This window comes from Scleropages formosus, chromosome 2 (genome assembly GCF_900964775.1).
Source record: "Scleropages formosus chromosome 2, fSclFor1.1, whole genome shotgun sequence".
Lineage (NCBI taxonomy): Eukaryota > Metazoa > Chordata > Actinopteri > Osteoglossiformes > Osteoglossidae > Scleropages > Scleropages formosus.
Window position 1 is genome coordinate 11,956,518 of NC_041807.1, and position 14,032 is coordinate 11,970,549.

General features: G+C 47.2%; 1 protein-coding gene across 10 annotated transcripts in view; it reads right to left on the reverse strand.

Moving 5' to 3' along the window:
- LOC108931513 (CUGBP Elav-like family member 2) overlaps positions 1-14,032 on the reverse strand; it is a 76,683-nt gene that overhangs the window by 14,035 nt on the left and 48,616 nt on the right. For all 10 annotated transcript variants that reach the window (XM_029248563.1, XM_029248578.1, XM_029248574.1 and 7 more), the window contains 4 exons: positions 13,155-13,237; positions 8,472-8,520; positions 6,521-6,655; positions 3,628-3,707 (listed from right to left, as the gene is read on the reverse strand). In XM_029248563.1, the coding sequence (XP_029104396.1) occupies positions 3,628-3,707; positions 6,521-6,655; positions 8,472-8,520; positions 13,155-13,237 (347 nt within the window). The remainder of the gene's footprint in view (positions 1-3,627; positions 3,708-6,520; positions 6,656-8,471; positions 8,521-13,154; positions 13,238-14,032) is intronic.

Here is a 14,032-nt window from a genome sequence, read left to right on the forward strand (position 1 = left end):
CTTTTTTTACATACAGTCAATCAATACTTCAGTCCATAGCCACTCACATGAACGGCAACCATCTTGACCGTGTCTTCAGTAGGTACTGTAGCTTACCGGTCCCCTCTGTTACTTTTTGTTATGTTTCATATCAGTTGTTCATCTCCTTTTACCCTATCATCACCTCTCCTATTACACCTTTCGGCCATATACCTTCCGTTCCAAAAACCCCTAAGCATGCTGTTTACAATCCACTGTCTACATTCCTTGCCCAGAATTATACTGTTAATGTCTGGATTTAACATCATCAACTCAACGGATACTGCCTTCTCTTTAGTCTCCGATTTTCTTTATTCTTCCCTTTCTTTGGATCTCATTATTCTTGACCTCTCTGCTGCATCTGACACAGTGAACCACTGCATCCTTCATAGCCTGCTACAATGGCTTAGTATCAAAGGACTATCAGTAAAATGATTTGAATTCTGCATGTCAGATAGCTCTTACCAGCAATTTTGGTGTGGCTTCCTCTGCACCTCAACCCTGGCTAGGTCATTACATCTTTTGGCTTGTCTCATCACTGCTATGCATACAGAACACAGCTATTCCTGTCCTTTCCCCCAAGCAGCACAGATACAGATTGCAGAATGTCTCTCTGACATATCTACATGGATAAGTGATCACCACCTGCATCTCGGCCTCTACAAGACTGAAATTCTCTACCTCCCTGCTAGTCCTTCACCCTGTCAAGAACCCTCTATCTCACTGGGCAAGCGACTTATCTCATCCTCACCAGTACTCAAAAGTCTGGGAGTAACAATTGATCCTACTGTTTGCTTCTCCCAGTATATTTCATCTGTAACCCACTCTTGTAGACATATCCCCTTCATCACCTGCTAAATTCACCAGTATGTCTCACCACGCTCTGCCCAGGTCCTGGTCTTGGTCTAGGCATATCTTGTCTTGACTACTGCAATGCCCTCCTTTCTGGTCTTTTGAACTCTGACACCTACTATAAAGCCTCTTCAGCTACTACAGAATACTGTGCAATGAGTTGTGTTTGACCTACCAAAGCCTTCCTATGTTTCTCCTCTTAACTGGCTTCCTGTAGTTGCCCACTGCAAGCTCAAGACTCTGGTTATGACCTACAGGAGAGTCAAATGACTATCATGTTGTTACCTAGAGGACCTGATCCTTTCCTACATCCTAGCAAGAATGCTTTGCTCCTCTATCTCTGGCTGACTGGTCATTGCAATCACAAAAAGCCCGAAATCTAAAGCCCAACAGTTCCCAGACTTGGCTCCAACATGGTACAATGAACTGTCGCTGTTTCTCAGAACTGCTGATTCAAGAAGTGTCTTAAAACTCATATTTTTCTCCATTTCCCTCCTGAACTCCTGAAACTTCTGTAAGATAGTGCCTGCTACTTATTAATCCACCCATTTTCTGTATGTCTCTAATACAGGTAGCTACTGAAATACGTACACTCTGGCCTGGGCTGTATCAAACAAATAGGCTGTGCTTCAATAACCATTTGTATGTATCTTAGCCTTCTGTTGTGAAATGTATTTGTTACACTGAGCTTTGGCGAAAAGCATCTGCCAAATGAATAAGTGTAAAATACACACACACATTTTCAGAACCGCTTGTCCCATACGGGGTCACGGGGAACCGGAGCCTAACCCGGCAACTCAGGACGTAAGGCTGGAGGGGGAGGGGACACACCCAGGACGGGACGCCAGTCCGTCGCAAGGCACCCCAAGCGGGACTCGAACCCCAGACCCACCGGAGAGCAGGACTGTGGTCCAACCCACTGCGCCACCGCACTAAGTGTAAAATAAATACACTAAAATATCACTGATTTTGAAATGGTAGAACCGGTGAGTGTGCTGCACCCATTTACCAAGAGCACGGTCATATCACCTCAGTGAGGCACAGGTCACATACGAGGATCCGGCTACACCTTCCCACAATACGTGTCCTAAATCTTAAACATCAAATGTTATACTATTAACATTCGCCTCAGGGAAGATAAAGAGCTTTGAGTTTAGAACCATGTTTCATATTTGGAGTGTATGCAGGAAATATAAACCCCCCCTCCATTTTTAATAAGGCAGACTCCTCGCCTGACCTACCACTGATCTGGATTCAACACATGCCTAAGCTGCAGTACCTGCTTTTGCACACACCGAAGCAAAACTAATGCCGGACACAGAAAATGTTGCCTTCAGGTAAGGTTCATGATGGTTGACTCTTCAATGGAGTGTGATGTCCCTATATCCAATGCTGCTTCTCAGAAGGGTCTGAGGAATTCTGAGACAGTGAAGATAATGTGAGCTTGTGGATGGTGGCACCATGCCATGGAGCATGGATGGACATAGAGCATGGACTTTACTGCTGGCCCCAGGGCAGTTCACAACAGTAAAGACCAGCTGCACATGACTTAATGGACAGTCAAGCACTTGCATTTAAGGCAGCTGGTCGAAGGATGGAAGAGTGTTTTAAAAGAGAATAACCAGCATCAGGACGATCTAATGTCACTGTTGGGTAATGTTTTGGATATAGACATTTCTGTTGTTGGTTTTGTGCCTATCCACAGTTAATCACTGGGTCTTGCTCTTACAAGGGCTTCATCAGCAGCTATGTTTTTCAATAAAAAATCTTACTTTGTGTTTGAAAACATGCTGTTATTTACCTCTGTCCCACCCACGTGACCCCCTGGCCCAAAACTGGCTCCAGCAGTGTCTGATCATCAGTGTTTGAACAATAATTCTCCACCAGCTCTGCTCTTTGGCACTACAGCATCCTCTGGCCTCATCTCCATCTTCTCCTGTACAGAGAGCTTCTAAGACTACAGAACCCCCATCCCCAGAGAAATCTCACTGAATAGAACCAAAACAGTCTGATTGAAAAGAGACAGACAATTACCCCTCCTTAGAAACGCTTGTTTTGTCCACAGTAATTACTTTTCTAAATTGGGATAAAAAAAACAAAAAGCATAAAGCCATTTCCTACAGGAAAACCTATCTGTGTTTCTTCTCTGTATGTTTGTATGTATGTGTGTTGAATGTTGAATGCTGCAACTAAGCAGAATTTCCCTCTGGGAATTCATTCATTCATTCATTCATTCATTCATTCGAACCACCAGAGGCTCAGAAAGAGGAAAGCAATGCTTTACAGTCTTTACCTTCTCCTGGTCAAGGTTTCACTTGTAAACCTCAATTTCAAAGCAGAATTAAAAGAAGGTGTATCGCATGCTGCAGTTTTGAGAGACACAGTGGCAAAAGCTGGTGGGCCAAGCTGGCAAACAGAACAGGTACACATGCATACATATGTAGATGTGCATCATTCTGTTCTCTGCACAGTTTCTGCAGGCTTCAAAGGAGTGCTCACATCCGAGTCAGAAACACCTTTCATAACAGAATGTACACAATTACACACACGTACATAATCTAATGGGTTGTGTCCTAATTTTTCCAACACTACATTTAATGTATGCTAAGAGCACCACAACTCCTTGTTCCATGAAGTATGACATAGCAGGGTAATCACACTGGGCAGCAGGGTAATCACCATGAGGTCACCAAGCTGATACCAGTAGAGAGGCAACAGGGGAGAGATGGAGAGCGAGACAGATGAGGGATACAGTACCTCCATGGTCTGTGACTGATGCATGCCTTTGATTGCATTCTGTGCCATAGCCCTGGTTGAAAACGTGACAAACGCACAGCCTGTAGGGGAACAGAAAGAAGGGGGAAACGAGAAAACAAAACAAGACAAGAGGGTTGGACATGTCATCATTAAAAATATGTCCCAGTCATCCTATGGAGAGCACATCACAGCAGGGCGACGCGATCAGAACAACGATAAGCACTAAATGTCAACAACAGGAACAGAAGTAAGAGTCTCAGGGGCAGAAATGCTCCTGTACACGGCAGCCCCGCACTAAACCTCCAATGCAGGGTAACAGCAAGGTTACTGCCCCTAAGCCCAGTACTGGCCACCACCCCCTCCAACTGGACTATCACTCATTTGCATTTATATTATGTTTACAATCCTCCTTTTCCAGGGCAGGTGCATCAGCTGGAGCCCATTCAGACCTGGCCTGGACCCCAAACATGCTTACCTCAAACCTCCAGGAGGAGGGCAAGGAATCAGATCGAGCATCAGAAACAATGGGAGGAAGACAGGTTTACTAAAACAAAGTTATTCAAACTGGATTCTTGGATGCGCACACACACATTAACAGCCAAGAAGCCAGTGCAGATGGAACCAGGATGGAACCAAGGCGATCAAGTCACAGCCACAATGGCACCGGAAGCCGAGAGGAGGGACAGAGCGAGAGAGTGGAGGTGATGTGACCTTCAAGGCCTCTTCCACAATGTGTATGAGAGGTTTACTCAGCTCTGAGCGCCACATGTACAGCTGCTCTCATCAACAGGTGCTGTGTCCAAGCTGGTCACGTCTTGGGGAGGTGGTTCATCATGTACGTATGACACACTCTACGGTGGGTGTATTAAATCCTGTTTGTGGAGTAGAACCTAAACCAGTGCTCGTATAAAGTGAACAATGCAAAGGAGAACTTTCAGTTAATGTTGTCGTGTGTGTGTTTCAGAAATGCACTCTGCCAAGTAAAAGTAAGAGAAGCTCAGCACTGGCTTCTTTTCTGATGCGAAAAAGTGCCCTGCTGCCCTTTTCCCAGGACAGCTTCATAACCACACGTTCCAAATTTATATAGAAAACTACAGGTAGTCCTCAACTAATGTCTTATGCAATTTATCATGACCTGGACTTATGACGACTGCTACATCTGCTGCACCGTCCGTGGGCTGCATGGCTGCAGAGCACCCGTACTTCTTACTAACTCATTCAGTGTGTCTGTCAGCAGTTTTACAAAAAAAAGATCAGTGGTTATTTACAAAAACATTTTCTTTGCAATTCTATTCAAGTTCATTTTTACTTAACGTGAGTATTCTAGTGGTGTAGAAAACAAAAGAAAACATATTTAGAAATGAAATTGAAAGTAGTGGACCTAACTTCAATAACTGCTTGTCTAGGTCAGGGTGACCCAGAGCCTATCCTGGAAGCATTGGCACATGGCTGAGGAGGGTACACCTGTGGTAGGATGCCAGTCCATCACCGGGTAGTCTCACACACACACACACACACACACACACACACACACACACACACACACACACACACACACACTTTAGGATCACCAATCTACCTAGACTGCCTGTCTTTGGACTGTGGGAGGAAACCCACACAGAGATGGGGAAAACACGCAAACTCCACACAGATCAAGCGGGGATCCCACCCACATTGTCCCCCATCACCCAGAGGCCGTGAGACAGCAGTGCAACTCTGCGCCACCGTGCTGGCATAAAATAACAGTGCAGTATAAAAATTTAACAAAGTCCTAATACATAACATGATATTTGTGTGTGTTAATAGTTTATTTATCCTTAGGATTTAACGACCATGTGGGGGGGGCACTCTAGGAGCCTGGCTGCCCTTGACAGCTTTCCTGGGACTGTGGTCTGGCTTTCTTCACACACTGATTCAGACATATCCACTTCCTCCAAGTCACATTTCCTTGCATAGCTCTTCCTGTGAGTTTGAAACACATGAATGCTGAGCTGGGGATCCAAGATGCCATTCCATGCTGAGCTGGGGATCCAAGATGCCATTTAGCAACAGAATCATTATTACTTGTTACACACTGGCTTACAATTGTTACTTTCTAGAATGCCCAGGAGGGGTGGGCAACCACTGGCCCGTGGACCTCCAGAGGTTTTTTCTCCCTCAACTTTCAGTTGGGAGTTTTTGTTCCTTTCCTCGGTGGCCAGTAGGCATACTTACATCTCTATAACAGTACTTTATTACGGTAGCCATTAGTCGACTGTCTTCTTTGTTTGTATCTGTTTTTCTTGCCTTATGTCTGTGTTAAAGCGCTCTGTGTCACTGCGTGAGAAGAGCGCTCTATAAAAATAAAAATAAATAAATAAATGAACGGGGACAACATTTTCGCTGGAATCAAGATTGGAGCAGAGAGGATGCTCAGAAGGTAGAAGAGAGAGAATCAGAATGCTCAGAGGGGAGGAAAAGGACCATGGAAAGCTGAGTTGCAGTGTGGGAGACAGATGTCTACCATTAACGAATGTTAAATATGACCATAATGGACTTTGTGAACTGTGTATGTATGTGTGTGAGAATCATTCTAAAAAAGGAGAAATAAAAGTGCATTTTGTGCCGCAGAGCAATACAGAGCAGAACAGGCTCCTGCGTGACGTATGTTTTTAGGGTAGTTGCGGGAAAGCTACACCATGAGGCAGAGCGGTGTTGAAAGAAGAGGCAGCACTGGAGGGGAACACAAGACAACAGCACTCAGAAATGTCTGGGAAGCTAAGAGAACCCGAAACGGGTGTGTACACCAAGGAGAGCAAAGGCTGCCTTGCCCAAAGCAGCCCTTAGTGTGAGCACAGCTGAAACACACCATCTGACAGTGCTGACGGGTGGGTGCCGAAAGGGAACATCTCACCTCGACTCAGTCCATCTGGTCCTCGCAGGATCCGACACTCCTCAATCTGCCCAAACGCGGAGAACATGACCCTTATGTCATTCTCGTTGCACTTCTTCGATACCATTCCTATAAAGAGCTTCCTGTCCTCCACAACTGCAGTGGTGCCACCACAAAGAGAGGGAATATGGAGAGAAGGAGAGAGAGAACAGCGTTAGGACCCGAACGCAACAAATTCAATTAGTCAATCAAATTATAACACATCCACCACACAAAACAAAACCACATCCACCTTGTGGGATGTGCCAGAACACAAACACATAGCAGGGATCCAAAAAAACATGTCAGCGCACCCCGGTAGATCAGCGTGAAAAAACAAAGCATTGGATCAATAAGGTCCAGACTGATTGAGCACCGCCAGGCCACTGAGACCATACCCCAGACAGAGGTTCGACTGGAACCGCTCTGAACAAGACTTCATTAGAACATGATTCAAACAAACACAGATCCATACAACTTCTTTTGAGTAAAATAAATCATACTTGCCATATCTTGGCCATGTCCTTGACATGGAAGAAGTGTCTGTTCGACTGAGCCCAAAGTGAGAGAGCAGCAAACTGGCAGTACAATGTGTGGCAGTGTACCACCCCCCATGGGACAGCAAGTGGGACACAATTAACAAAACCTAATTTGTCCACACAGTTAATAGCCATTTTATGACTGTAGTCTGTGTGATTATTAATTTTAGTGCACACAGTACATGATTGCCTGGTATTTACAGTACATGATTGTCTGCTATGCTTTGGCAGTAGAAATAGAGCAACTCCATCATGCCAATAAAGCCATTTGGATTTAAGGTGGATGGAGGGAGGGAAGGAGGGAGAGGGAGGGAGGGAGCAGATGATCCTCTGGCCACGTTCTGTTTGTCACCAATATGCCAAACCTTCAGCTTCATGTCCCCCCATCTCAGCTCCCCCATGTTCTTATTAACCCCAGTCTACATGCCAATTTTTGGTGTCCGCTTTTTTGGGTGTGTGACTGTGAGCGAAAGTCAGCATGCGTGTGTGTGTGTGTGTGTGTGTGTTTGTCAGAGAGAGTGTATGAGCGTATCTAAGGGACACATTTGAAGTGACACTAATCCAATTCATTTTTAATGAGGAAACCGCCAGCTCTTAGTGTAGGGCCGAGGAGATAAGGGGGCTGATGCACTCTGGGAAATCAATACCGTACTGGTTTATTTTGTTTGAATTGCTGGTGGATTTTTAAACAAACCATCAGGATATGCAAAAGATAAATGTTGTTTCAAAGGCTTAATCTCTTTGTACACAGAGTATCACCCTTGAGAAAGATTAGGGAGTTTCCACGATGTAATTAATTTGCACAGAGTCAAAATGAGTGGAAATGGGTACTTTTCTTCATACACAAGCACCAGCTTTCAGAGTCTGGGCTCAAAATGGACCTTAGAAAATGTTCACTGCAACCCTGATGGCCTCCGTTAGAAATGACAAACTATTAATAATAAAGCGCAGATCTCCAAGCCACGCAGAAATAACAGAGAGGCCAAGAAGTGTGTATATGGCCAAGATGGTTGGGACAAGAGATGAAGGGGGAGATGCAGAGCAGTCCCTAAGGACAACAGCACATGGGGGAATAATGTGAGGATGTCTGCTGTGCTCAAACATGTGCCGCATACCCCACCACTGCATCACTGGGTCTGAGAGCCCAGATAGTGCTTCCTGCAATGCACCCTCGAACCTATGAACTAGTTCTCCAGTTCAGCTCATCTGTGTGGGCAGGAGCAGCATGAGGCTGAGGGTAACACTGAGGTATATGTGAAAATAAGTTGGGACAGATGTCATAGCTGGTACACTCACTCTCTCTCTCACATACACACACACACACACACACACACACACACATAGAAACATCTGCACATTTGTTCTTTCCTGCACTTCTGCATAGCATCACTCACCGTTTGATTTCTCGCTGTCTGCCGGCTTCATCTGAATGGGATGATGCATCTGGAAAACACACACACACACAGTTAGACCGACATCACTCCATCGCATTGAGACACAAGGCTGTAGAAACCCAGCAAAATAAGGAATCTCTGTGTTTCTGAATACAATGGTAGGTAGCTTAACGTTTTAACCTGCTTTGAAGAAAAACGTCAGCTGAATGATTAAATTAAAAAACTAGAAATGGATTAATAAAACAGAATTTCTGCAATCTGTGGACAGATAGAGTATAGTACTGTAGGGATGGAAGGAGTAAAGACAGAGTACTCTGCCCCAGGTCGGTTTGAGGTGCTGCTGTCGATGGGAACTTTTGACAGCGTCAGGTAGAGAAGAGAGACACCAACATTAACAGAAAAAACCCGAGAGCAAATGCAACAGCTACCAAATCCAAGCTCAAATCCACTCAACACCCCAGGTAGATCCCAAGTTGCCTATAAACAACGGTTGAAGGGCAACTCTTGAGAAGTTCAGATCAGGTGCTTAAGAAACATCCTTTACTGGACCTTAGACTGCAGCCACCTGCGAGAAGACCAACCCAGAGTTAAGTTTAAGACCTAATTTTAGATGTGTCAGATCCTGTGTGGCTCCGGCAGGATGTGGGGGACAGGCTCCTTAGGGGACCGAATTGACAGAATTATGATTGACTGCTCTGTCTTTTTGAAACCTGAGAATAAGCATTTTACAGGCTGGTCAATGTAATCGGTGTATCCTGCATGTGCCGTCTGCCAGATGCTCCTTTTACCTACGAAGAGAAGAATGACAGTAATTCTGCCCACTTACAGCACTATCAATCATCCCACTTGTTTCTAAAATAACAGCTGCAAACAAGGCATCGCAGAGCTTATGCATTTCAAGGAACTCCTCCTGTCACGCCAGAGGTTTACCCAGAAACCACTGCAGCTGTGGCACTTGTACAGCTGGGAGCCCAACAGACCTTGATCCCTTGAGCAAAAAACATGGTTACAATTGAGTCAGGTTCCTGAACAGGATGGCCCATACCTATCTCTCACAGCCGAGCGCCACTGCTCCCCTGGGTACCACAAGGGCTCTCCACATCTGGATATGGCTGCGCTGGAACCATTGGAAATGACAACCGTCCCTTCAATCCGATCAGAAGATCCAGTGACCGTCCGCCCCGTGTCCGGAGAACCTTCCGGTGTTGCTCATACGTATAAGCCTCACAGTATGTCTCTCAGGAGGGGTTTATGCTGTTTCCATTGAATGTGTCGGTGTGATCATCAAACGAGTCTTTCAAACTCTGGCCACTAGGTGTCGCCTCGAGGGGCTCTTTCGATCCTGGAGCATTTGCTCCGCAAGACAAGGTTCGTCTTGGCATCCAGCTCACAGCAGCAGAAAAACCTTCACCAGGGTAATGTGAGTACTGTAGGAGTTAGAGGTGCAGTGTGGCGAAGTGCAATCAGACTGCCTGGGTTCAAATCCCCCGCGCTGTAGTACCCCTGAACACGCTACTTACTCTGAATTGCCACAGTAAAAAGCTACCCTGCTGTATAAAAGGGCAAATCATTGTTAAATAGCTCAGTATAATATTGCAGGTTTTCCTATGAGCAGCTAAATAAATTCGTGTAAAATATTACTCTTTTCAGTCCTTCCACACAAGTCACCGAAGGCTCATCACTCACATGTTCACACAAAAACTCAGGAATACCTGAAAAACACGAGCATGAATATACATCTGCAAAGGAATATTAAAAATTTTTCTGTTTTAAGGTGCACATCAGCCTGTCTTCTGCAGGCCTCCCTTCTAGAAAACACACAAAAAGTGGTGTAAAAAGTCACCGTTGGTCCCCGACAGCAACTGGTTAGGCAGTGCGTACGCAGGATGCCTGAGGATGAGCAAGAATGGGTGATGATCGCTGCTTTATGCTTATCAGCAACTTTTATACTGCAGTCCAAGAGAAGCCCTGCTGCACCCCCCCACCCCTACCCTACCACCAGCCCTGTACTATGGAGATGAAGGACTCCTTCCACAGGCCTTCGAATTCCCACCAAGGCTCCCAGTTGGGTCAGAGCTGGAAACGAGCAGCCTGGACGGTCTGTGGATGTGGAACACTGGTGCAGGGTGGTGCACCATCCTAGGGGGGGGTGCAGAGCAACGAGGAGACAAAGCAAAACCAGCAGCAGCAGCAGAGCCCCCGTGTGAGAGAGGATGTTCACAGGCTCTGCTGAGTGACCAGGGCATTCTGAACAGCTTACAGGCATTAACAGGCCCTAACCAGCACTCCCCAGGCGGGCTGGTGATCGGCACTCTTGCCGGCAACAGCACCAGCATGCCACACCTGCAATTAGCACCCTAATTAAACTGATCCCCATAATGAGCTTCCATAATGACTGTGCTGCTGGGGGTATCTTTCTGCTGTCAGGTGCTGTTTACTGAGGCCTCCCTACAGGAATACACACAGTGCACCTAGCAGGGGCACAGCCCTGTGTGTGTGTGTGTGCGCGCCACATCCTCCACAGACACGTGACCATTGCAGTCATGGGAGTGAGAGGGGAAAAAAAAACTTGCACAAATTCCTCATTTCCAGGGTTGCTGGGGGTCTGCAGGGAGAGACAGGAGTTTGAAACCCATCTAGCTTCCACATGGAAAACCCAAAAAACACATCAGGCCTTCCATGATGCATTCCAGGGAAATACTCATAATTTCTAAGGTTTGCATCTGTTTTTCCCAGGGCTGGTGCCAGACACCAGCACGAGAAACTTCTGGCAGCACAAGAGCAGAGATCCCTTGCATGGGTGGGAACCAGCAGCTTGGCCGTGGCCATTGGTGTCAAACTCACCCTGATCGCAACACCTGCAGCACCTTCGGAACCCGTCACCAACACCAGGATGGGGGAGAGTGGTGGACATTGAAGCGTTGCTTTTAAGAGATGCAGTCCATTGCTTGTCTAGTGCAGGCCCAATAAATATCTTCTTGGCCAAGAATCGGTGCTTGACTGGTTGCGCCTCAACCAAGGGTCCCTTTCACGCCATCACACGTAGGAAATAAAAGCCACTCAAGGGAATTTGCAAATTAAACTTCTCTCCAGCGCTTTGAGAGCGAAGCTGCAAATGCAGCTGGAGGACGTGGCGAAGGACGTAGCCTAGATTCACGCTGCCGTCGACGGTTTGAGGGAAAAAGCTCAGACCATAGCAGGCCGCCGCTTACTGTGGAGGCGCTGAACTGTGAACGTGTCGATGTGGCAGAAGGGGGGGGGCGCAGTCAGGGGCAGCACTGCATAAGTTGACGAGGTTTTCAGTATCTGACGTGGGACAGTCACGAAACATGAAAAAATAATTTTTATCATTTATTCTTCTCGCTGACAGCGATTAATCCGTTCATAGAGGTGCACATTTCTGACTGTATCTGTTCAGGGTACCTTGCTCAAGGGTAACGCAGCAAGAGCTAAGATTTGAGCCTGGATCCACTGAACGCAAGGTGACAGTTTACACCACTGTACCACTGACTGGCCCAGTGTCTAACACACACCATACAATACCTTCGAGTGGGGAAGGAGAAGTAAAAGTTGCAGGGGAGCACGGTACAGCTCTCAAGCAGGGAACACTCCGATGGGGGATGTGCAGGACACTCCATCTGACAGGCTGGCAGGGCTTCCGCATGGGGCTTCTGTCTGGCAAACATCTTCTGAGGCACGCTGGCAGAACCCGGACTTGCACTCACACACCCTCGGGGGCCCTGGCGCATGGCATCGGCGCAGCAAAAACAAACAGGCCGCCGGTCAGCGGGACTCGCCGCCAAATCCAGAGGCTCAGAGAGAGCGAGAGGGGCTGGCAGGCAGTCAGCTGGCAGCCGTTGCCGGTGACACGGCCGTTCTACCAACATTGCTCCATTTGGTCTGTATGGGTTTCACTTCGCTCCAGCTCGAATGAAAGAGCAACGGGCCGTTTAACCTCCACGGAGCAATAAAAACCCTGTCCATTTAAGAAAAGGCACCAAAACTGCTGTTCCACTTTGTTCGCGGGAGCCCTCGCTCTGGGCAGAGACAGAAGAGGCCTTCGAACCTCTGAGCCAACAAGCCGCCTGTTCGTACTAGGGGCAGCAGCTGCGAATCCGATCCCATCACGGCGGGTGGAGCACATCGATTGCATTTGTATTCATTTACCCTTCCGCAGGTTTAAATCAGTTACCGCCCCAAACGAGACACCAGACAGAACGAGACTTAAACCTTTGCAGTTTGAAAGCACGACCCTTGTAATAATATGTTACGGATAATGTGCGAGACTAACGGACAACCGGACACACCAGACCGCACCCGTGTCCGACATCCCAGCAAAGGACACAGCCTGAGACGGTCTGCTCATGCACTTCTGATCGCATTTACCATATTTTCTTTGTCAATTACCAAAAGAGCAGGTGTGAACTTTGTGTATCCTGAATACATTCCACTGTATAGTTTCCATAGCGACCGCCCCCCCAACCTGCCGCTTACTGCTCTTATCATACACAAGTGACCAAAAAGCCACCTCTTGGGTCCTTGTTGCAGAAGGAGGTGAGTGACATGCAGTGTGGAATGTGGGGTCAAAGCGAGGGGGGCAGGAAGTCCTTTTGGAGGGGGGCTGTCAGGGTCATATCTACTTTGGGCTGAATTCACAGGCTGCACACACACATATACACTCACCCCAGATAAGGTCTTTATGTTGTGCAGTGCATTCTGGGCCTCCAGAGCAGCTTTTCTTGTATAAAATGTTACAAAACAGCATCCTGAGGAGAGAGACACAGAGAGGGAGAAAGAGGAAGGTGTGAGAACGTTCCCCGAGTATCAAATATGAAACAAAATGGCGCAAAACGGCCGCCTGAGGAGGAACAGCTGAGGGAGCACGTTAGGCGGTGACGTGCATTTCCCACACATGTAGCCATCAAATGTCAGGCGCTCCGCAAAACAGCAGCCTGCAGAGACGGAGAGCGAGAGGAAGGTGCATGGGGGAATATGTCGGCGTGCTTGACGAGAGCTTTTACACCGCGAAGGAGCCCACGGAGGACAGGAGCCCACGTGCGGGAGGAGCGGGCGGCCGGGACCTGCTGAAACTGGGACTGCAAAGGTTCTACGGGCTGGGAATGAATAGCGGGGCACCGAGGGAAGGGGGCGGGGCTGTTGGCCACACCCCCAAAACAGAACCCTGCTCCTCTGGTGTAGAAAACCAGAAAAGCCCTGCCTCAACCTGGAGCCTGTGCCAGATTTCCCATGAGGCACTATGGGCTCAACACCTGGGGCTGACGAAGTTTTTCGTGGAGGGAAAACTTTCAAGCAAAGGAGGGAAAACTTTCAAAAGCAGAAGAAATAAGGAAAAATTGGGGGGGGGGGGAGACTGTGAAGAACAAATACTAATACTACAACTAAAACTTTTGAAAAGTATTATTCCATAATTTCTATGCATTTCCTTTGAACATTTCTTTCCTTGGTCACATAGTTTAACATAAGAATATTTTTAAGTGCTTCTCATGACTCGTTTAGCTCCTCTTTGCACATTTTGGAGCAGAAGCGCTGTGGGCCCATGA